This window comes from Malania oleifera, chromosome 2 (assembly GCF_029873635.1).
Source record: "Malania oleifera isolate guangnan ecotype guangnan chromosome 2, ASM2987363v1, whole genome shotgun sequence".
In the NCBI taxonomy this organism is placed as follows: Eukaryota; Viridiplantae; Streptophyta; class Magnoliopsida; order Santalales; family Ximeniaceae; genus Malania; species Malania oleifera.
The window spans coordinates 133,863,274-133,888,640 of record NC_080418.1 but is presented as its reverse complement, the minus strand read 5'-3'; the positions used below and the strand labels follow the sequence as shown (position 1 = coordinate 133,888,640).

The 25,367-nt window shown below is 39.1% G+C and overlaps 1 protein-coding gene across 1 annotated transcript in view; it reads right to left on the bottom strand.

Annotated features, from left to right (window-relative positions):
- LOC131149407 (protein DGS1, mitochondrial) overlaps window positions 1-25,367 on the bottom strand; it is a 93,982-nt gene that overhangs the window by 31,677 nt on the left and 36,938 nt on the right. Inside the window, exons 7-8 of the mRNA XM_058099831.1 lie at window positions 21,297-21,397; window positions 6,059-6,148 (exon numbers count right to left, since the gene is read on the bottom strand). Coding sequence (XP_057955814.1) covers window positions 6,059-6,148; window positions 21,297-21,397 — 191 coding nt within the window. The remainder of the gene's footprint in view (window positions 1-6,058; window positions 6,149-21,296; window positions 21,398-25,367) is intronic.

The window sequence follows — 25,367 nt, the reverse complement described above, 5'->3', positions numbered from 1 at the left end:
CAATCCTTAATGATATGATCCTCCTCGCAATAATTGCAGAATTTCTTGCTGCAATGTTTTGCAATGTGCCCAATTTCCTTGCAATTATAACACTGTGGCGGAGATCTGGATCTTCCTCTGCTTTGAGCGGCATAGGCCACATTACCACCAACATCTTGAGAAAGGCCAAGCTATGAGGCGAGACGTTGTTCTTCACAAAAGAGTTCACCCAAGAAAACCTCTAAATATGGGACATGTGTGCAATTGATTAACCTAGCTCATGCACTTTCAAACTTGGGTCGGAGCTTCATTGAGAATTGATCCCGGTGGCTCTTGGAGTGAATTGCTTGTAGTGCTGCTAAAGCTTCTTTGGGAACCTGAGAATGCACCAACCTAGAATAATCATTCCATAAATTAATAAAATCAGAATAAAGTTGCTCAATGGAGAGATTCCCTTGGCGATAGTTTCTGATGTCCAACTCCAATTGAAACTTTTGGGTAGAATTATTTTGATAATAAATTTGCTGAAGGTAATCCCACATCAACTTAGCAGTAGTGAACCCACGAAGATTGTTGACCATATGAGGTTCAACAGAGCTGAGTAGCCAAGAAGCAACTTTGGCATACCTACTTTCCCATGAACTAAGTTCCTTGGAGTCAGTTGAAGCCGTAGAAGACCCATCCAAATGACCCCATAACTCCTTCCCTTTCACAAACATTTGGAACTAGAATTCCCAACTAGCATAGTTCTTGCCATTAAGGCGAACAATAGAATTTTTTCCTAACATAATTACCAATTCACCACAAAAAAAAATTGGGTAGAACAAAGAAATCTCAACAGTTACTGGAATAAGAATTTCAACATCCTAACAACACCAAAAAAATATTTGCTGATAGCCACACACCTAAACAGAATTGCTACAAAATTATAGTCATAGGAACCAAGCTTGCAATAAAGATATAATCAGAAAGGATAAATAGATTCACCGGGATTGCACCTCCAGAATATGTTGACAGCCACCAAGAATTCGCTACAATTAGAAGCAAAACCTCCAAACCAGAAAAACACTGTACTAGGACTTCACAAAAATTCCCAACACCTTCAATAGAACTACCGAACAGTAGTTTCGAACCCACTGGAAATTACCGATCTCCTTAAGAAACTACTGCTACCTAGAACTCTCTGCTGCTACCAAAAAAAAAAAAAATTACCGAGAAACCAAGAAACCAAGAATTCAGCCAAGCTGAGAGATAACTATGAAAATAATTTGGGGCTCTGATACCATGTCAATTTTGGTCTGAATGCCCTTTCCATAGGGTTTGCTTTCATTATATCTATGTTTTTAAAGGCGTAAATGAGGCGCGCCTTGAGGCGTTTTAGGGCAAAAATGCACCAAGGCTTAAGTTAAAAGGCGCAAGTCCACAAAAGCGTATGCCTCAGGCAAGAAGGCATACGCATCAAACAAAAAACCTGGCCTTTTTACGCCTTAGCATCCAGGCGTACGCCTTTCGGTATCCTTGGCCAGAACCCGAAATGCAGCCTCTGCCCCCTCTCGAAGCCTCTGCTATCTCCGACGAAGCTCAACGAAGCCTCTACTCCCTCTCGAAGCCTCTGCTCTCTCTTGAAGCCTCAACGAAGTCTTTGCTCTCTTCGACGAAGCTCGATGAAGCCTTTGCTCTCCCCAACGAAGCCTCCGCTCTCTCCGACGAAGCCTCTGCTCTCTCTTCGAAGCCTCGATGAAGCCTTTGCCCTCTCTTCAAAGCCTCCATTCTTCTCCTCTTTCAACAATTCCTCTCGACGAAGCCTCCAGCCTTCTCTTCCCTCGACGATTCCTTCGTATGAAGCTTTAGATCACTAGACGAAGCCTCCAATCTTCTCCGACGAGTCGACGAAGCTTCTGTAGCTTTCCTCCAACACCTTCTCCCTTTCTAACGATTCCTCCAACCTATCGTGGACCCTTCAATTTGATCTGCCTCTAATTATTTAGTTTTATATTCTTAGAAATTAGTGGACGACTTTAATTTGGCTTTTTCTATTCTTTTGGATGATGCTTTAATTTGGATTTTTTTCTTATTCTTTTGGTAATGTGGCTCATGTTTTGAACATGTATTATTTGTGTGTTTTTTTTTTTTTAAATCTAAATTGGCTTATATGATATTTACAAATTATATTTTTATTTTTTTCTCTATTATTCTAAAATTTTTCTCATTTTTTTACTATATATAAATTGATTTTATTGATTAGTTATTTTAAAAAATATAGTCCCAAAGTGCTTACGCCTCAACGGCTTGAGGCTTACACCTCGCCTCAAGGAGGGTAAAACGCCTCGCCTTCACCCTTTAAAACACTGTATTATATAGAAGAAATTTACATAGTTGCTGCCATATTTTCAGGCAGATTTTCAGCACCTAATTGCTGCCAGAATTTCAGGAACATGCTGCCTGGTTTTCAGCCTCATTTACAGCCAAATCTTCTGCTATATACAATATAAATGTAAACTAAAATATTTCAACTAAATTATTTACATCCTAAACAAATTCTGCTAACATACAGCACATGTAGCTGTCAATTTTGCTAACAGTAACTTCTGATGTTCAAAATAAGTCATTTAATTCTGGAAAAGGCATCCTACCTACACCTGGGGTTGATCTAATTGGAACAAATTATCTTTCTGGCCAAAGAGTTTTAGATTCTGTAGGAGGGACTTTAAGACTTGACCCACTGGGAGGAGAGAGGGATAGCCGGGACCCATAGGTCCTTTTGGATGAATTGGGGTGCTCTGTACTTAACCCATTAGGCCAGGTTGTCAAAGTGGCTGTGTCCCCCTAGAACCTTCGAAAAGAAAGGGAAAAAAAAAGGTGTGGAAAAAGAATTGTAAAAATTAGCCTTTTATAAATTATGGAGGGGGAAGGGAAAGAGGGTTAGGTGCAGCAAGTTGGTAGAATGAAGATTCTGAGTCAGAATGTTAGAGGTTTGGGTGGTCTTGATAAACATCATCAGATTAGTGATATTATAGTCAAGGCTGCCCTTGACATTGTTAAGATCCGAGAATCTAAATTGGAGATGATGGATGGTTACTCCGTAGAGTTGTTTCTGACAATTGCCCCTTGATTCTTGAATCTAATACTGTTAAATGGGGTCCAACACTATTTCGATTTGAAAACATGTGGCTTACTCATACTGATTTTCGGAGTTTGATTAGGAGTTGGTGGGGGGAAGTACACAATGGAAGGATGGGAAGGCTTTTGCATTAAAAATTGAAGTATTTGAAAGAGAAATTGAAAAAACTTGGAATATTGAGAACTTCGGTGATGTTAGATTTAGAAAAAATAATATTCTTGAGGGGGGCAATTGATACACTAACCGAGGAGGGTCTCATTTCTGAGGACATTGTTGGAAGATGTATCTAGTTGTCCAATGAGTTTGAGCAAGTTGTTTTAAGGGAAGAGATGAGTTGGAAGCAAAAATCTAGGATAAATTGGGTCAGTAGTGGGGATTGTAATTCTAGACTCTTCCATAGAGTGGCTAATGGAAAGAGAAGAATGAATTTTATTAAAGAGCCTGAGGATGATAAGAGGAGAGGTTATTAGAAATTCGGATCGTTTTGCAGGGCCGATTATTGATTTCTATGGGAATATCTTTTCAAAGGAGGATAAGGGGAGAGTGATGAATGAAGGCTGGAATGGGGTCCTATACCAGCTGATAAAGCAACCTGGCTAGAGAGACCTTTTAAGGAAGAAGAGATTAAAATTTCGGTCTTTGAAATGGATGGAGATTGTAGAGAAGGCCCTTGGGCTGGATGGTTTTACCATGGCTTTCTTGCAGGATTGTTGGGATATTTTGAAGGGAGACCTTTTCAAAGTTTTCCGTGATTTTTTTGATAATGGGATAGTAAGAAAGAGCATAAAACTTTTATCACCCTAGTGCCTAAAAGGATGTGTGGTTGAAGTCAAAGACTTTAGACCAATTAGCTTACTCACAAGGGTGTAGCTTTTGACTAAAGTGTTATCTAAGACATTGGCTACTGTTCTGGAGGATACTATCTGTATTTGCCAGAGTGCTTTTATGGGTGATAGATCCTTGATGCTGCTTTGATAGAAGTGGTTGAAGATGTTGGTAGGAAAAAAGGGGTCTAGTGCTGAAACTGGATTTTGAAAAAGTCTATGATAGGGTAAACTGAAGTTTCTTGGACAAGGTTATGGGTAGAAAAGGCTTCGGTCTGAGATGGAGGAAATGGATTAAAGGGTGCTTATCTTCTGTGGTCTTCTCTGTTTTAGTCAATGGTGAGGCTAGGTCTTGGTTTCATGTGTACAAGGGGTCTTAGACAGGGGGGATTGATATTGTAGTTGATGGTTTGAGCAGGATGTTTGAGAGAGGAGTTGATAGAGGGCTGGTGGAGGGGATTCAGGTAGGAAATGAGGAGTGTGTCATTTCACATCTCTAATTCGCAGATGATGCTATTCTCTTTCTCACAGATAACATGGGTTCCTTTTCTAATTTGCTATCCTTCAGGTTGTTGAGAAATCTTCTGTTTTGAAGATTTAACTTTTTTGAGAGTGGTCTGGTAGGCCTTGGCATTAATGTTGACCCTTTTGTTAGGTTTGGAGGCAGTATGGATTTGAATTGGCCAATTATCTATTTAGGTATTCCCTTAGGTGGTAATCCTAATGCTGATTCTTTCTGCGATCCTGTTTTTGAGAGAGTGGCTAGGAGACTGGATAGGTGGAAAGGAGCATTCTTCACCTTAGGGGGTCGAATTACTCTTATCTGTGCGTGTCTATCATCCATTTCATTGTATTATCTCCCTTTTTTTAGAATTCCTGTGAGAGTAGCATGCGTGCTTGAGAAATTAATGAGGTATTTCTTGTGGTTGAGTGAGGGAGACAGTCAAAGAGAACACCTCGTAGTTTGGGACTGTGCAAGTCTAAAAGGGAGGAAGGTCTGGGTCTTGGTAAATTGGTGTCCAAAAACATTTCTTTACTGAGGAAATGATAATGGCACTTTATGCAAAATCTAATTCTTTTTGGCATAGGGTAATTTGTAGTAAATTTGGTCTACAACAGAATTTTTTTGGGGGGGGGGGGGGAGGATGCTAAGGTTGGGATTAATATCAGTCATGCAAGTCCTTGGAAGTTTGTATTTCAGATTTATGATTATTTCTTTCCTAAAATCCAGTACATGGTAGGTAATGGGGAGCGAATTCCTTTCTTGGAGGACCTTTGGATTGGGGAGATGCCATTGGCTACTGCATGTCCCCATCTTTATTGAGTCTCTAGTCTTCATGATACCACTATTTCTGATTTCTTTTTTTATTTTGCAAGGGGATAGTCTCTCTTGAATTTCAATAATCTCAGTGATAGAGAGATTGTCGAGTTGGCTCTTTTAACCAGTTTGCTTGATTCTTCTCACGTCCAATGGGGAATGATAAAAGGGTTTGGAGTTTAGATCCTTCTGGGGATTTCTCTTGTAATTATTCATTATATGCAGTGAAGACTGGATTTGCCCTTCCACTTTGAAGGCTTTTTGCACTATCACATTTAGAGGTTTTGGAAGAGGGAAGGATAGGAAAGCCTCGTGGCAATGCACAATTATGGCTGTTATTTGGTGTGTGTGGTTGGAGAGAAATGACCGATTTTTCAAAGGGGTGGCCAAAGGTAATAATTTGGTTTGGAATTGAGTGTCTATCTTGCTTCACTGAGGGTGTCAGCTAATGGCTGTTTTTGTCATGTTTCTCAGGAAGACCTGCTGCAGGGAGGTTGGCTCTGGTTCATTGAATTGGTTTTCAGATTTTGATGATCACCTGGTGTGATTTTTTGTTATTGTTGTAAAGAGAGGATTTTTTATGCCCGCAGTTTTTCTTCTCTTTTCTTTTCCAATTTTTTTTTTCTTTTGTTGTAAACTTTTATCTCTTCTAATAAATTTATTTGTTTAAAGAAAAAAATATTAAGCCTTAATAATCATTATAACCAAAATTCATGATAAACACTTGCTCTATTGGTGTTACACAAGAATGTCTATGCTTCTGCTTGTTCAAATATATTTTAAGACAACTACCTACAAAATACAAGAAGATCCCACCTGGCCATAACAATTTCAAGCATTTCCTGGTCTGATGCATTCTCTGGAAATTTTTGACCTTTTGTCTGCTCACTGAAAGCCAACAACATTCTGCAAGCAAGGAGTTCAACATGTTAAAGATGACTAAATATCAAAACTAAGTGTAACATTAATCATGTTTGATGTCAACTCAAAATGGGGACACGAGCAAGATATAGGCATAGGGCCACAACAAACTCCAGAAATGAAGGATTAACATGGAAAAGACACAGCAATTTGTCAATATACAACAATATATTTATGAGACGGGAGCCCAATTTGGGCGTCTAAAACTATACACAATAAACATTGGACTTAAAAAATTTAAATAAGATTTTATCTAAATAAATTCTCAATATACGATTTTTATTAGCAAAAATGTCTTAAAATACAGCATGCCACTTATTTCATTTAGTGTATATTAAAGAAGCATTGAAGAGATTCAGAGTGGTGTTAGTTCTGTTGCTGTAGTATACTACTAATCTACTGTATGGTCAAGAATGCTATATTAGTACAACAACTATTGGATAAGTTGGGATTATGAATGTCTGGTCCTGGAGAAAATATAATTTTCCTGGATGGTGGGACAAGGAAGATTAAAAAGGCTGGCAGGAATTAGCGAACTTGCAATGTTCGGAGGATCAGAATCACAGAGGTTTAAAAAAGCGGTCCTCTTAATTAGATCCTTTTTCTTTTTTCTTTGTTCTTTTTCCCCCCCTTTTTTTGGCACTTTGTCTCCTTTCTGAAGATTTCTTGTACTCTTCTAGGTTGTAATTCTATTTATTCTTCTTCCTTAATGTTCCTTTTCTGTCAAAAAGAAAATGCTAAGAATGCTATAGCAGAAATTGTTGAATCTAGATTCATTAAACAAAGAGAACAAAAAGCTTGAAAGGGCATGTAAACAAATTAAAGATTTCCATAGGCAAGAAGCAATTGTTGTTGTGGTGGTAAGAGTTGAGAACAGTCCAACTCATATTGCCTTATCAAGGGAAATAGAAAAACCCATAGCATCAATTAATCATAAAATTTCACAAAATTTGTATTGTTCAGTTGTCTCAATAAATTATGATCATTTGTCAATAAATGATGAAACAATGACAGATCAACCTTGACCTTTAACACCCATATGGGTGGAAGTGCCTAAAAAAATATCCTTGAAACAAGAAAGATCCAAATTACAAAAATGAGCTTTCAGTTTTGTATTGTGGCTAACATAAATATGACAGCACTCTAACTTCCCCCAAAATTGAAACATGAACAAACTCCACAGCGGACAGAAAGAAGCCCTAGAACCTTCTCTAAAATAGAACAGTTAAACTAATGAATTTGCATATCCTAGGAGTTTACTAGTGAATTATAGAATTCTAAGAGTATGTGGTCAAAACATTATCTATATTTGGGAGTCTGTAGTTCAGACTTTAGATTTGGATTTCTGGGGAATTGGACAAAATGCAACACAAAAGTGTATATAGTCTTATTCATATCTGTCAGATTTTAGGGTCTACATCTTTTGGTCTTAATGCCTTACCCTTCCATAGGGTTTGCTATCATTATATATAAGAAGTTTACATAGTTGGTGCCATATTTTCAGGCATATTTTCAGCACCTAAATGCTGCCAGAAATTCTGGAACATGTTGCCAGAATTTCAGGGACATGTTCAGTGCCAGCATGTTGCCTGATTTGCAGCATTATTTACAGCTACAATATAAATATAAAATAAACATCATAGAATACAAATTATTAACCATGTTTTCCCACACTCCCCCTCAAGCTGGGGGATGGGTATTTTCCATTCCCAGCTTGGATACAATACTCTGAAACACTGAACTACCTAACCCCTGCCTGGATATTTTGCAATTTGTTGGGATCGAACAATCTCCTCCGATTGTGTTGTAGCAGTTGTCTCTGCAACCTCCTACATTCTTCACAAACAATGATCTCTTGGTGATTAAGGCCGATCACTTGAAACTACCAGCAATGAAGGTTGGTAAGAAATGCTCTAAGAAATTCAGCAATGACGGCTGATCACAAACAATGATCTCATGGCAATTAAGGCCGATCACTCGAAACAACCAGCAAAGAAGGCTGGTGAGAAATGCTCTAAGAAATTTCAGCAATGAAGGCTGATCACGAACAATGATCTAATGGCAATTAAGGCCGATGACTTTAAACCACCAGCAATGAAGGCTGGTAAGAAATGCTCTAAGAAATTCAGCAATGAAGGCTGATCACGAACAATGATCTCATGGCAATTAAGGTCGATCACTCGAAACCACCAGCAATGAAGACTAGACTGAAAGTAACGGAAACCACCAGCAATGAAGGCTGGCATCGGTAGAAATAAGAACAAAAACTGCTCCAATAAATTTCAGCAATGAAGGCTGAACTGAAAAGTAACGGAAACCACCAGCAATGAAGGCTGACAACGGTAGAAATAAGAACAGAAATTGCTCCAATAAATTTCAGCAATAAAGGCTGAACTGAAAAATAACAGAAACAACCAGATAATAAGATCCAAGATTGATAACTGCACCAATTTTCTGCCAACCGCATCCTCTAGCAGCCCCTGAAAGAACACCCTGAAGTTGGATGATGCAACAAAAGGCAACTTGATTGCTACATATCTGGCAACTTCTGTTTCATTGCTATAAGCATAGTCCCAAATGTTGCGGATCAATATCAGCACTGACCCAACCAAAACACCCTCAGTAATGGCAATTACTAACACAACACATACTGCCATTTGAGCTGTTCGTGGATGCCCAGCTCCTAGTTCATTTGAAACTCGAGTGCTCATAGCACCACTGAGTCCAAATGGGATCATCCAAACAATTGCAGCATTATTGAGGCTGATAGAAAGCACCAAGGTTTCTAACTTTGGATTAGGAAGAAGACCAGATAAAAGAACCATCATTTCAAATTACCACATTTCCAAGCAGACCATAAGGGCAGAAGGAACAGCCAGTCCAAGAAAAGGGAGAATATTATGTAGGGCTACCTTTGAAGTTTCAGGATCTTGGCCGAAAGTCATGAGAATGGATCCTGTGTTTGCCCAGATAACAGCAAGGGGTATGCTTACAAGCAAAAGAACAAACACGGATTTCTGCATGTGAACTCCAAGCATGTGGTACTGATTTGCCCCATAGGACTGGCCACATAATGTATCCATCACACTGCCATTCCCATCAACAAGCTGAAACCGGTCACAATTGCCAAAGAAGTGGCCATTGAAGATCCAGAGAGAGCTAATTCACCTGGATGACCAACAATCAAACCAATGAAGACCTTTGGGGTCAAGACATCAACTGTTGAAATCCTGGCACGATTCACAAAGGCACAGAACAGCGCCAAAGACACCAGTGCAGCAGATCCAATGGCAAATCCCTTTCCTATAGCTGCAGTGGTGTTTCCTGCAGCATCAAGGGCATCAGTTCTCTCACGGATACGGTGGCTCATGCCGGCCATCTCAGCAATGCCTCCAGCATTGTCACTGATGGGACCATAAGCATCAATGGCCAATCCAGTAGCAATGGTGCTTAGCATTCCAAGAGCTGCCACAGCAATACCATACATGGCTGCAAAGCTGAAACTAACAAAAATACTGATTGCAATGGCAAACATAGGACTTATGACAGACTTGTATCCCAAGGCAAGTCTAAATATAACATTGGTGGCAGCTCCAGTCCTGCAGGAATCTGCAACCTCTTGTACGGGGCTGTATGCATTGCTGGTGTAATACTCAAGTCACAAACCCAATAATAAGTCCAGCCCAAAGACCAACAGTCACACACAGGAACAGCTGCCAGTTCTTAACAACCTTCTGAGCACCAAAATTGAAGATTGTGAATGATGGTGGAAGGGGAATCCAGCTAACAATTCCAATTCCCAGTCATAAGAATGGTGGAAATAATAAGTTGTTTCTTCAATGATGGTTCCATTTCCTTGACAGCATTGATTTCAAAGAAATCAGTTGAGAAAAGGGTGGTGACCAAACAAAATACCCATGTAACTAATAAGCAAAGGATAACACATTGCAGTGAAATCATGATGAATTCCAAAGGATGATATGGAAGCAACAACAAGAGCTGCACAAGATGATTCGGCATATGAGCCAAAAAAATCAGACCCCATTCCAGCAATATCCCCAACCTTGTCACCAACATTGTCAGCAATCACAGCAGGATTTCTTGGGTCATCTTCTGGAATGTTTCTTTCTACTTTTCCCACAAGATCAGCTCCAACATCAGCAGCCCTAGTATAGATACCACCAGCAACTCTCCCAAAGAGAGCCATGGAAGAACCACCAAGACCATAACCAGAAATAGCCTCAAAAAAAGGCCTTCCCAGTCATCACCATAGTATAGCAAAGTAAAGCACCAAGAGACCATTTGCAGCAAGGAGAAAACCCATTGCTGCACCAGACTGAAAGGCAACAATAAAAGCCTTTCCAACACCCTTCTTGCTTCTAAGGTTGTCCTTGCATTTGCGTATGTAGAAATTTTCATGCCAAGGAAACCAGAAAGTACTTAAGTGACAGCACCAAGTAGGAAGGACAGAGTACTGAAAAGAGCTGTGGCAAGGGACACTAGCACAAAACAGTGTTCTCAGGACTTCAAATATCCAGAACTTACAACACTTTAGACCTTCCAAAATCCAAAACTTCAAGAGGCAGCTATGACTGCAGAACTGAGTTTACAATATCGTAGGAGGAATAACTTAACCACAAAGAACAGGGCAGACCACAGAAAAGTACTGCAGGCATTTAATAAACAACCTGGCAGCAGCTACAGGCATTATGCTGGCAGCAACTGGAAATGAATGCAGGCAAGCACAGGCAATAAGTATTTGAACACCAATCGAAACCAACCAGAAATCTGTGCAAGATTGTAAGCAATCAATCATGAATACATAGCGTTAAAACAGGATCATCAGCTAACCGCAAATAGAGTACAGCTGATAGCAACCCGTGGAACAGAGGAACAGCAACAGGCCAACAGCAGCATACTAGAAACAGAGTATAATTGACTTTACATCAGCAAATCACCACGAAAACACGCAGCTTCCTACCAAGGATGCTGCACAACCTAACAAAGAGGAAGTGTGTCCCTAAATGACTCTCAAAACAACCAAATCAGATTTGAGGACTGTCAGTTTTGGCTCCTTGTGCTAAAGCTCTCCACAGAACCCAGGAAGAGAAAGATCAAAACTCCAAAAGACGTCCTGCTCTGCTTCTCCCCAGAGCAGAGCAGAGGATGAACAGAGGATAGGGAGAGAGACAGGCAGTAATAGAGGTAGCTAGGAAAAAAATAGCAGTAGGCTCTGATACCATGTCAGATTTTAGGGACTACATCTTTTGGTCTTAATGTCTTACCCTCCCATATGGTTTGCTATATATAGAAGAAGTTTACATAGTTGGTGCCATATTTTCAGGCAGATTTTCAGCACCTAAATGCTGCCAGAATTTCTGGAACATGTAGCCAGAATTTCAGGCAAATGTTCAGCGCCAGCATGTTGCCTGATTTGCAGCATTATTTACAGCTGCAATATAAATATAAAATAAACATCATAGAATACAAATTATTAACCATGTTTTCGCTGCAATATAAATATAAAATAAACATCATAGAATACAAATTATTAACCATGTTTTCCCACAATATCTATAAAACCAATTTGAGGCCTGAAATCGTGCCAAAACATAGTGTAACATCTGAGATTTTGACCACAAGCCCTCCCAAAAAAAAGATCTTGAAAATGAATGCAGTGCTACTAAGTTCCAAGAACTGACATATACCTCAATCTCCCTGCAATCCATTGCCATGAAACTGTAATAATTCAATGATACTTCCTAGGAAACTTCATTGCAAACAATTAAGCTGAAAAAATAAATCGACTGTTGACAATCTAAGGGAACAGAACATTATGATTTTTGGTTGTGGTTTTATACGCAAATGCAACAATGAGTAAGAAGATCATCCCTTACTCCACTGCCACGTACCTATTAATTCTACGTTTATCACTTTAGTGCCTAAGAAAAGTAGGTCTATAAAGATTTCAGATTATAGACTGATTAGTCTAGTTTCTAGTGTTTATAAAATAATCGCCAAAGTGCTAGCTAAGAGGTTAAGTGTGGTGCTTGATGAGACTATTTCAAAGGCCCATAGTGTCAGTTGGGGGAAGACAAATTGTGGATGCAATCCTGATTGCAAATGAAACTGTTGAGGATATTGGGAGGAAGAAGAAGTGGCTTGTTTTTAAGTTGGATTTTGAAAAAGCTTACGATAGAGTGAGCTGGAACTTTATGGATAAGATTTTTGTGAGGAAGGAGTTTGGAGAGAGATGGCATGGATGGATGAAAGGTTGTACGGTGATAGTGAATGGCAAGCCCAAATTTTGGTTTAAGGCCACGAGGGGGATTAGACAAGGGGATCCTCTTTCTCCGTTTTTGCTTGTAGTGGCTGATGTTTTGAGTAGGTCGGTTGATATGGTGGAGAATAGAGGTTTAGTGAAAGGCCTAAAAGTGGGTAGGGAGGAGATCATGGTGTTGCACCTCCAGTTTGGGGATGATATAATCTTTTTCCTGGAGGATCATAAGCCTTCTTTCCTTAATATTTTGGATCTTCTTCAAATTTTTGAAAGCGTCTCAGAGCTTAAGATTAATATGAGAAAGAGTATTATTGCAGCTATTAATGTGCCTGCAGAGTGTGTTACGGAATTAGCCTTGGATGTTGGGTGTGCTGAGTTGGGGAAGGGAGCCCTTTTTCCTTTGGGAGAGAGGATTACTCTAATTCAGAACTGTCTTTCTAAAATTCCATTGTATTTTCTTTCTATCTTTAAAATTCCAATGGGAGTCACTAGTAAGATTGAGAAAATTATGAGAGATTTTCATTGGTCAGGGTAGCAGGTTCTAGGGATCATTTGGTGAGTTGGGAAGTGGTTTGTAGGACTAAGAGGGAGGGTGGTTTGGGTCTTGGAAATTTGATGTCTAAGAACATGATTTTTCTGGCTAAATGGATTTGGCGGTTCCCACTAAAGGTTTCTTCATTGTCACATAAAGTTATCAAAAGTAAATGTGGACTTGATGGGAATGGATGGGATACTAATTTGGGTTCTAGATGCTCTTCGGAAAGCCCATGGAAAGCTATCTCTTTATTCCCTATACAAAATTTGTTCTGGATAAGGGCTGTAATATCCGTTTTTGGAAAGACCTATGGATGGGGAATGTTGTTCTGTCCATCTCATCTCCTCACCTTTTTCGCTTGAGCTCACGGAAAAATGATCCCATTTCTTTGTTTAGTGTAGACTCGGGCCATCCTTTTCCTTCTTGGGATTTTCATTTCAGGAGAGCCTAGAATGATGGGGAAACTAATGACTTATCTTCTTTGTTGGTTATGTTGAATAATTGTAGGGCTGAAAGTGATAGTCTATATTGGTTGTTGGATTCTCTGGGAGTTTATCCTTGCAAATCTTTCTATGAATTCTTGGTTGGGACAAATTTCTCCTTTCCACTCTACAAGGTTATATGGAGGGTCAAAATCCCCCCTAAAAATCAACGTGTTTCTTTGGTTGGTTGTGCTTAATAGGATAAATACTAATGGCTTGCAGCAGATGAGGAGACCTTTAAAGGCTCTCCTTCCTGATATATGTATGCTTTGCTTTAATTGTTCAGAATCTGTTTCAAATCTTTTCTTGCAGTGCGATTTTGCATGGAAGGTTTGGAACAAGTTATTCAATTACTTTGAAGAAAGCTGAGCTTGTCCTAGAACAGTGGAAGAGTTCTTGGTGATTGCTTTTGAGGGGTTTGGGTGGAAGAAGGAAGGAATTGCATTATGGAATTGTGTTTTATTTACAGAGTTTTAGGGCTAGTGTAAGGAAAGTAACTTGCATATATTTTCAGGGAAGAAGTTACCATATTGGTTGGTGTGGGAAAAAGGTTCTTTTTATGACTTCTTTATGGTGTGTGGGATATAGAAATTTCAAGGGGATGTGTATTTCTGATGTTCAGCGTGACTGGCAGTCTCTTCTTAGGGCGTGCTGATTTTCTTTTGTTGTCTTTTATTTTTTTGTGTTTTTTCTTTCTTGGTTTTCCTGGGGATTCCCAAATTTCATTAAGGACATGTCTTTTCTTCTGATTGTACATTCTTTCTTTATCTAATGAATTTCTTTTTCTATAAAAAAAAAAAAAAATGTAGCTGGAAGTTAATGGAGCCAGTATTCTCTTTTTATTTTGGCACTTCTTGGTCTATGTCAAGCACAGTTTCGGAAATGTTAATTTCTTGGCTGATAGATTGAAGATGGATTTAGGTTGGAGATGCAATTGTCCCTTTTTGCCTCTTTTTATGGATTTTATTTACCCAAAAAGAAGCATTCGTTAATGTCAGCTTCATATCCTATGTTAAAACCTGTCATAATCAATGTTGTAGTTAATAATGAATAGGGTCTATAAGACTATTACCTTGACGGAAGAAATAATCTACACAAATTATCAAACACAACAATAAAAGAAAACAAAGGTCGAACCAGTACAGGGTTCCCACTTATAGCAGGGGCTAGGGACTTTTTTGGTGCATATGCTTTAACCACTATAAACATTTATGCAACAAAAAGCAACAAAGATAATTAATAATGGGCCACTCACAGGGCACACAGCATGTATTTGTATTTTTTTTTTGGATAACAAAAGAAAACTTCAATCATAGGAAGAGAATTTAACGCGGGAGAATGAGACATCTCTGAAAGAAGGCCTGGAATTATCCAGTAAAAACAGCTAAAAAATAATAAATCAGCATTCCAAAACATTCCTCCAATCTCTATGTAACTCGTGGGAACTAATTCCTCTGAAAAACCCAAATCAGCACACCACAATGAGGCCAAATACTGAATTTTTTCCCTAACCAGCACCCCATTTAATTTCTTCCCATTAAATATCCTTGCATTACGCTCCAAGCCTCCAACCATAACCCCTATAAAACTGCAAATATTCCACGCTTCTATAGGACTGCCTTGACCTTTCTCCTACCAAAGCCTTTGAAAGAAATAGAACTAGGAATTCACCAACCAAAGAAGGGCATACCCAGCTCTCTCCAGAAATACCAAAAAGTATATTTCAAATCCTCCAGGAAAATTCAGAGTGCAAAACAAGATGAAAATCTGTCTCAGAACTTTTGTAAAAAAGCACACATACATCGGGAGAGAGAGCCTTCAAAGGTCTCCTAATATGCAGCAAGTTACTAGTATTAATTTTATTGAGCACAACCAATCAGATGAAAGCCTTAATATTTGGAGGAGCCTTAGCATTCCAGATGAAATGATAGAGTAGGAAAGAAGAATTGGAGTGAGTCAAGAATTCAAAAAAAGATTTACAAGAAAACATGCCTGACTGATCTAAAGCTCAGGACCATACATCCCTCCCTGATGAAAGATTACTCCCATTCAATAAAGAAAACAAAGAAGACAGCTCTACCATCTCCCTATGATTAAGAGGTATCCTAAAGTGGAGATTCCAAGAAATCATTGGACTACTCAAATCCCCAACAAAGAAAGAAATAGCTTTATTTTGCTCGGAGCTTAATCAAAAAATATAAGGGAATGAATTGGATAAGGATGCGTTACCCAGCCAAGGATCTTTCCAAAAACGAATTCGAGAGCCCCTTACCACCTCCCTCAAGTTTAGTGTGAGTGATGAAAGAAGGATAAATCTGAGAAATGAACCTCCACGAACTACTCAAAGAACATCTTAAACTAACATGGGTATCCAATCTTTTCTCATCCCACCAGAACTTATTTCCTATTACCCTATGCCAAAGGGATGATTCTTCAAGGGGAAAATGCCATAGCCATTTAGCTAAAAGAGCCGTGTTTTTAGCCACCAACTTGCCTAGACCAAGCCCTCTTTCTTTGACCTACAAACCTCAACCCAACTGACAAAGTGGTCCTTGTCATCCCCCCTACTAGATCACAGAAAGTCTCTCATGATTCACTCGAGCTTGCTAGCAATCGCCATCGAAATCCTAAATAAAGACAGAAAATATAATGGAATGCTAGAAAGACTAGCCTAGTTCAAGGTTTATTCTACTCCCTAAAGAGAAAAGAGCCCCCTTTCAACCATCTAACCTCTTAGTCACCCTTTCCGCTACTAGATTCCAAAAATCTGCTACTTTAGGGTTACCCCCAAGGGGACCCCTAAGTAGGTGATAGGCCAATCTAGAATGTCACACCCCACTTCAGTGGCCCTTTCCCTCACTTGCTCCATGGGCACATTCAAAGCTGCTAATCCACTTTTCCCCATATTAATTGTAAGGCCTGACACCCTCTCAAAAATTTGAAGAATGCCCATAATTCTACTAAAGGAAGGGCTATGATCGTCCAGGAAGAAAGTCGTGCTGTCAGCAAACTGAAGATGAGAAAGCACCACTCCTCTCCCTACTTCTACACCTTTAACTAACCCCCTCTCCACAGCCTTATCCACCATTCTGCTCAACGCATTAGTTGCAAGAACAAATAGAAATGGGGATAAAGGGTAACCTTGTCTAACACCCCTAGACGCTCTAAACCAAGATTTTGGCTCACCGTTAATAATCATCGAGAACCATACATTAGACAAGCAACCCCTAATCCACCAATGCCAACGTTCGCCAAAGCCCTTCCTATTAAGGAATTTTATCTAAGAATCTCCAACTCACTTTATCATAGGCTTCCTCAAAATCATATTTAAAGACAAAATTCCTCTTCTTATTCCTACGAACATCCTCCACCACCTCATTGGACACAAGTATAGCGTCCACTATTTGCCTACCCCCCATGAACACACTCTAGGCAATAGAAATGGTATCAACAAGCACCTTACTTGTCCTATTAGCTAATATTTTAGTGATAATTTTATAAACACTAGAAACAAGGCTAATAGGTCTATCTAAAATCCTCAAAATTAATAAATATGGACCTTTTAGGCAAGGCAATAAAAGAGGAGTTGATGCTTTTGCTCAAAATCCATTCCCAAAGAATTCAGTAAAAACTTTCAACAAATCGCCCTTAACAACCTTGAACAATCTTGAAAAAACACTATGTTAAACCCATCTAGGCCTAGGGCCTTATCCCTATCCATACCAAAAACCACCCCCTTCACTTCCTCCTCTTCAAAGGGTCTCTCTAACCAACTTTTTTGATCAACGGAAATAGGATTCCAATCCAACCCCTCTAACATTGGTCTACATTAATCCTCCTTCAAATACAAGTCTGAAAAAGGTGGTAAAAGCAAATGCAATCTGACCTTGATCACTAGTGACTACCCCTCCCCCTATGTCTAACTTCCTAACCAAATTTTTACTCTCTTGCCCTTATTTAACCTGTGAAAGAAAGAAGAATTACAATCACCTTCTTTAACCCATTTAAATTAATATTTTTCCTACAACTCCTCAATTCCTAAAGGATCACCTCTTCCAACTCGTTCTTCAAATAAAATCTTCTTATCTCCTGGCTACACGAGAGAATAGACTCTTCCTCCTTCCTATCCAAGAGGGCCAACTCTCCCAAGAGTCTAGATTTTCTAATTCCAACATCCCCAGAGATCTCCTTATTCTGAGCATTTAACTTCTCCTTCAAAAGTTTCAATTATTTCATGAATCTAAAACCTTCCCAACCCCTTTCCATATCCTCCCCAAGACTCCCTGACCAAAGGTTTAAAAGTCACATGATCCAGCCATATGTTCTCAAACGAGTCAAACCTAAAGGGAGTGGGATCCCATGCGACCACGCCACCCTACTAGATTCCCACAAGATACGAAAGTGATCAAATGTGGTCCTAGAGAGAGTACAATAAGTGGTATTCTGAAACTCGTCCTTCGATTCCCTGCAATAAAAAAATCTATCCAATCTACCAGCAACTGCTCTAGCGTCACTCCCCCCCCCCCCACCTCCCCCCCAAAAAAAAAAAAAAAAATAGACCATGTAAAAGAAGAGATACCCAGTGGGAGGTCTCTCAAAACACAACCCCTAATCAATGAGTCAAATTTATGCATACTTGTAGATGCATTCTCGCACCCCCCCCCCCCCTTTTTTCTCTTTTTGTCTTCTTTATAGGAAATCTTACCACATTAAAATCCCCTCCCACTGTCCACCTAGGAGGACAGAATCCATAAACAGAGTAGATCTTGGATAAAAAACACTCCTAAGATTTGGTCTAGAAGGCCCATACACTTACGATACCCTCCACTAACCCCTCCCTCTCACTTAAAACAGCACCGCACGGGACCCCCACTAACTTAAAACATCACCGAAAGGGACCCCCCCCCCCCCCCACCTTCTCCTCTCCTAATGCGTCCAGTCTAGATATATCATGAGAATTCAACATGACAAGGATATCTCCAGAGGCACTAACAAGGGTAGATATTCCCAATCCCTATAGCAACACCCTCAAACACTCCAAATTACCCTCTATGGTTTCCAATTTGGTTACGTGGAGGAGGACAATGTCCAGGGAGTCCTTGACCAACAATTCCTCAATCAAAATCCTTTCCATAGTCCCCCCCTAGTCCCCCAAAAGTTCAAGCTAACAATCTTCATGACTTAACGTGCTTTCCCCCCTTCCCCAGCACTTTACCTCCCTCATAGTTAATCGAAGAAACAAGGTTCTTTAGCTCTTTATGAACTTCCTTTTTCCTTTTCTTGTAAGTCCTAGGGCTTAAACCCACTCTCACCAAAATTCCAGCATAGTATAAAAGTTCTAGACCTAAGTCCCCAAGGAGTTTATGTGGGTCTAGGTTGTCTCTCTCACTACTCTCAAAGCAAACCCCATAGCCCTCCCCTTTATTACGTACCCCCTGTGGCATAAAGTGTCCTAAGAAAGAGAGAGTTGAGAAGGAAGAGGGAGGATACCTTTACTGGTTCTAGATGGACCAGGATCCACCGTGGAAAGATCACCCTTTGCAGACACATCACCCACAACACCACTGGAAGGAATAATCGACTTCAACACAGGAGAAATATTGGGCCCAAGGCTGGATTGGAAGACAAAGGCCCCTCATTGTTTAAAGCTAGCAAATTATCAGAATAATAGTTAATAAAATTTATACCTGCTTGTGCAATCTTAGGATCCAGCTGAAGACAATCTCTCTCAGAACCCTGTGGGAGCTTAACTAAATTTTTGCTGTTAAGGATCTCCTTCCCCTGAGAATCTCCATTGTTTTCAGCAAAAAGCTGAATTAAACTCTCCTCTTCTATGTCTTCTAGATCTGCTGTCATCTGATCTACCAATAGTTCCTTCTCAGACTCAGCCATACTGCCATCTCTTCTTCCAAGTCAAAGTACAACTCTTCTACTTCATTATCCTCCCTTGTTCCTAATAAAAAAGGAGACAACTGATTGCTGGTCTCTGCTTGCTCCCTGCTGATCATGGGGATCACTGTTTCACTGCAATTGGTCTCTGGGCCTTTGCTTTCCATAGAGATTGCTGCATTCTGCAGACCCAACGGGCTTGAGAAATTTACTCTAGGTTGTTGCTTCTCTTGGACTATACTCCACCATCCCCTGTTGGTACAGTAGCTTTTTCATTGATGACCCACACTGACTTAGATGTCTTATTCCCATAAGTTTTGAGCCTTAAAGTCTCCAGTCCACCCTTCTCATATCCTTTCTTCCTGCCGAAAGGCAACCCAATAAATTTAGTACCTCCCCTGCGACCTGTCCAGTTTCTCGTATGGTGTTGGGATTTCTATTAGGATAGATCCCTCCCCCCCCCCCCCCCCCCCCCAAAAAAAAAAAAAAAAACTCTTTCCTGCGAATGAGAGCCATATCTGGATCAAACCTTGTCGCTGAAAAATTTCTGGTAACATCAACGAAGGAAAGTCTTTGGAACACGCTCTTACTCTTCTCCTCTGGCCTAATGCTCAAACAGCCACAATCTAAGCATCTCCAGTTGTCCTCGTTGGCTTTGAAGGCCTTACCCATGGGCAACGAGAATTCCCAAAGAGTAGTAAGGCCCTCCATCCAGTTTTCTAGTCACCCTCAGGAATAAGAACATCAAGGAGACACTTTCAACTATTCTTCTCAATGCGAACAAACCTGCCCATGCCATTTTCAAAAAACTTCAGTCTTCCCTGTTTCCATCCTTTGTGAAACAGGCACCACGATGATTAATAGCAGTCCCATCGTCAGCCTCACAGAGGACATCCAATCTTTAGGACCCACACGAGTTCCTCCCTCTTTAACACAATGTAAGATACATGTTGTCCTGCATATTCTGTGATATGATAGGTTGCTGAGCTCAATTGTATGGCTGAGATCACTTTTCTCTCAGTTTTGAACATAGCAAACTCCCATCCCTTGCCAAGTTCGAACAAGATGGAGGTGACGAGACAGAAAGTAGAAAGGACTGGGTTAAGGGATATATACAGAGACCACAGCTGTAGATTAGCTCTCAATCTCTCTGGTTCAAAGAGATGGGAATCGAGTCCGAGAAAGGGTTGCAACATTGAAAAAACTGAGGATAAGGTGGGTCCTCCCAGGTGACAACTGTAGCATAAACCTATGTGTGTTATCAGAAATCCTGATGGTTGAGCAGGAGAAGTCCGAAGGAGAATATCGTCGGAGGAGAATTGACTTCGATTCAGCCGACTGGATTTCAGCTTTGCAAGTGATCTTGAAGGAAGAAGGATGTTGGAGAAGAGTCGACTTTGATTCAGTCAATTCAGTACTGGTTTTGATAATAGAGAATGGGGAGGAGGATGAATGGCGATGAAAAAATGTCTTCGAGGAGTTAACAGTTGGCTAGGGTTCAGATTCGAGAGCAAGAGCTGTACTTTTCCAAGTATACTGGAGTCGAAGAGAACTAGGAAGAGGAAGGGAGAGAGCGACAGGGAGATGTTCGGCATGTTCAAAGACTCGAGGGACACTATCGCCTCAAGGAGAGCATCGCACTACAACTCTAGTTTAGATTATTTTTAGGATCATCTCGAGCTTGTATTTGTATTTGTGACTGGATTAAACATGCAATGCTAGTGTTGTTTCATAATTGTTGTGTGCGCTAATAAAATGGACACATTCAGTACTGAATACTTGAAAAAAATGAAATATTAAGTATGTGGAACTTATTGAAGACTAAAAACTGAATTTCAAGTTTTCAGCAGCACTAAATATAGCCAGTTGTTAAATTTCAATTCTGTCTAACCTAAATCAGGATTAAAATTATTTGAGTGTCATTGGAAAAAAAACAAGAAATGTAACCTGTGCAAAGAATTAGCTGTTAACTGCACTTCTTCAAGCTCCATCACCCCTTTGTCCCTCTTCCTGAATGTCTCAAAAAGTTCATCTCTAATGGACAAAAGCTGATGAACAAAAGACCAAAAATTAAGGTTCAAAGTATTCATATAAACTTTTCTGCACTCTACAAATATGCACAGACAAAATACTCCGAGATGCCTTAATTGGACACAATAAGATAGTAATACTGCAACAAACCAATTATTTCCGGGGTGTATACACATCCACAAGCACATGCATGCATGTAACCACAGAAAGACAGAGATAGAAACATGTGCATGCACATAGCATTCAAAAGTTTATCACCATCACTTTAAAAAAAAAATAGGGCAGCTCGGTGTACAAAGCTCCCGCATAGGCAGGGTCCGGGGAAGGGGCGGACCCATCATTTTCAAGAAATAATTTCATACTTTAGTAAAGCAGCAATCTAAAAACAAAACCTAAAAACCCTACACGTTTATAATTGTAGCAAAAACCTCCTTATGACTAATTAAATTATTTCAAGTACTGATTTGTACTAAACATATTTTATTTTTCAGTCGGTGAGAACAATAAAATTTTCTTTAAAAAAAAAGGGCAGCACAGTGCACAAAGCTCCCGCATATGCAAGGTTTGGGGAAAGGGCGGACCACGATGGGTCTTTTGAAAATAGTTTTCTTTTTTGGTGAATTAGTTGCTTTAGGATTTATTTATTTATTTAGCTCGAAAGATTCCATGTCCTCCTTTATCTTCTACTTTGTACTCTTTTTCTTAATAATTTTTCTTTTGCTGTTCAAAAAGAAAAATTGACCTATAGTGAACAGCCCTCCATCCCTTTGTATATCTCAGTGAAACATCCCAAAACACTCTGAAGTTAAAACCAAAAGAGAAGCAAGAACAAACCATTCTAATCCACAATAAGGGAGGCATATGTTACACTTGCATGATAAGAATGACTAGACTTAACTCTCAAGATAATTGTGCAGAGATACAAAGACAACCTTAGGGGTGCTTGTTAGAGAACAAGTACATTAAGCATAACCATGTTAACAATATCTAAAAATTTAGTCTTACTGCCAATCAATTGGTTGTTCTTTGTACAAGATCTATCATTTTTAGTGAAAAGAGAGAATGTCCTCCGTTACTGATAGATGTGACACAGAGACATCCTTAGCCAAGGGTGAAATGAGGATTAGAAAAAGTCGTTCTAATCTCATTTATAGAGTCATGCTCATAATGATGGGCAATATGAATGTACTATGTATTTGACAATAATTCCATACCCTATTAGTTTAATTCAAGGAATTAAATTACTTGGCCTCTTCATTTACTAAAATATAAAAACCATAGACAAGACAAGAGACACCCCCTAATCCAATTCCTCGACCTCATCCCAATGTCCTTCTTATCCAAAACCTTACCCAAGAAACACCAACTAACAAATCACTAGATTTTTGAAGTTCAATTTCAAAAAAGCACCTTTGCCACCTCTTCTAATGGTTACTTGCATAACCACATTTACTGCCAAAGCTGCATCTAGAATCTGACAATCACCAAGAAAAGCATTATGTTTGTGAGAAATAATCAAAAAGCCAGCCACCCTCTGAAAAGAACTCCAATAATTGCTGGGCAGAAGATCCCTACGTCTATTAGCTCAATCCTTCTTACGAACAAGTGAAAATAAAGTTCAAAAATTCAAATTGATACTTCTCCCAATCACACTATTATTATTATTATTATTTTTTAAATCACTAAACACCTTTAAAATATTTCTCAAATATTCCAGTCATGGGGGAAAAGAAAAGCCATTGTAAATATGTGCTTTATCTCTATACATTTCAACCAGTGCTTCTGAAACATCATCTTCCTCAAAGGCGTCTTTAACCAACACAACGCCAATCGCGCTGAATATCAGAAAAGCTCACCCCCTTAAAACTCCCCTGCCCCACAAACCAAAGAAAAGCCAAATAGTGTATCTTTTCCCAAAACAGCAAAAGAGCGCTTCTTCCCTAGAAAAATACGTGCATTACGCTCCATCCAGCCCCACAAAGACTGCAAAAAAAAAATCACATTTCCAGAGTGCTACCCTTTCCTTTTTCCTGCCAAAACCAGCAAAAGACACTGCCAAAAAGTCCTCCCCTGTCTCGGAACTCACCCAACATTCGCCAAAAATACCAAATAACTTGTTCCAAACACTCCAAGAATAGTAACAATGAATGAACAAATGTGAAGAAGATTATGAACAATTAAAACAAAGAACACGGATGTCTGGAGAAATAGCCTTCAAAGGACTCCTAACTTGTAGCAAGTTTTTGGTATTAATTCTATCAAGCACAAACAACCAGATAAAAGCCTTGACCTTAAAGGGGAAATTTTTCTTCCTAACGAAACTATAAAGAGCAAAAGGTAAATTAGACCTATTCAAAAAATCACAAAAAGATTTGCAATAGTATACCCCCAAAGGATTCAAAGAAAAAGACCGTATATCCTCTTGTAAAGAAAAACGACAGTTATTCAACAAGACTAGCAAAAAGGATGGCTCTGCCATCTCCTTATCATTTAACAATCTATGAAAGTGGAAATCCAAAGAAGGCAAAGGACCACTTGGATCAACAACAAAAGGAAAAAAGGAATCATCTTGCCCTAAACTCAAGCGAAAAAGGCATGGAAAAGAGGTAGACAAAACAAAATTCCCCAACCAACGGTCTTTCCAAAAATGTATCTTAACACCTCCAACCACTAGGATTTTAATATGGGGGATGAAGAGAGGGTAAATCTGAGAGATAGCTTTCCACGGACTCTCCGAAGAACATCTAAATCTCAAATTAGCATCCCACCCATTTTTGTCTAATCCATACTTACTTTTAACAACTAAATGCCACAAGGAAGACTTCTCTAGCGGAAAGCCATTTAGCCAAAAGAGCTGTGTTTTTAGACAAAGAATTTCCAATACCCAAACCACCGTCCTGTTTAGACCTACCCACAACTCCCCAACTTACCAAATGATCCCTAAAACCCCCTACCCAACCATAAGAAATCCCTTATAATCTTCTCAATCTTATTAGCAACCCTCACCTGAACCTTGAAAATTGAAAGAAAGTATAAAGAAATACTAGAAAGACAAGCCTGGATAAAGCATGGAAATTTCAATTTTGATGTCAATTTCGATTTCGATTTTAAAAAATAACAAAAATCAGAAGTAAAGCATGGAATTCTTTGTGAAACTTTAGAAATGGTTAACAAAACATAATAATATAAGTTTTAGGACTCATATATTACAAATTAAATACATCTATGTTGTGTATATGGTGGAAAATTTGTAATATAGTATGTGTATCAAACATATTTGCAATGTACATTAAACGTATTCAATTAATACAAATGAAATTCATAAATCATTTAAATATTATTTAGTATACAAATAATTATAATTAAGAAATGAATGGTTAAATAAAATGTTGCTATAAGTTTATTTTTTCATATAATTTCAAAAGCACTTGTAATAATCTTTTGTTTCGATAAAATAAATGAAGAGAGAAATTTCACTTCACTCCTAAATCTTTCATTTGAATTCCAAGGAAATTTCATTTTATAGCTAAAATTTCGACAAGTTTCGCTCAAATTTCAAGATTTCGATAAATTTTGGATGATTCGTTGAGATTTTGACGAAATTATGCAAGACAAAAATTGATTGCCATTTTGATTTCGAGGGTGACGGAAATAAAAAATTTTGATAATTTTGTGGAAATTTAACAATGCTCCATATATACCTCCTCATGAAGATCACCGTGTAGGAAAACATTTTTCACATCTAACTGATGTAGAAGCCAATGACAAGTGGTGGCTAAAGAAATGAACATATGTACTGAGGCAAGTATAGCGACCAGAGAGAATGTGTCAGAATAATCCAAAGCATACACTTGATTATACCCCTTAGCAACAAGGCAAACCTTCAAACAAGCCAGAGAACCATCAAGATTGACTTTCATAGTGCACACCCAACGACAACCAACCACAGACTTATCAGGAGGAAGCGGTACCAAACCCCAAGTATCA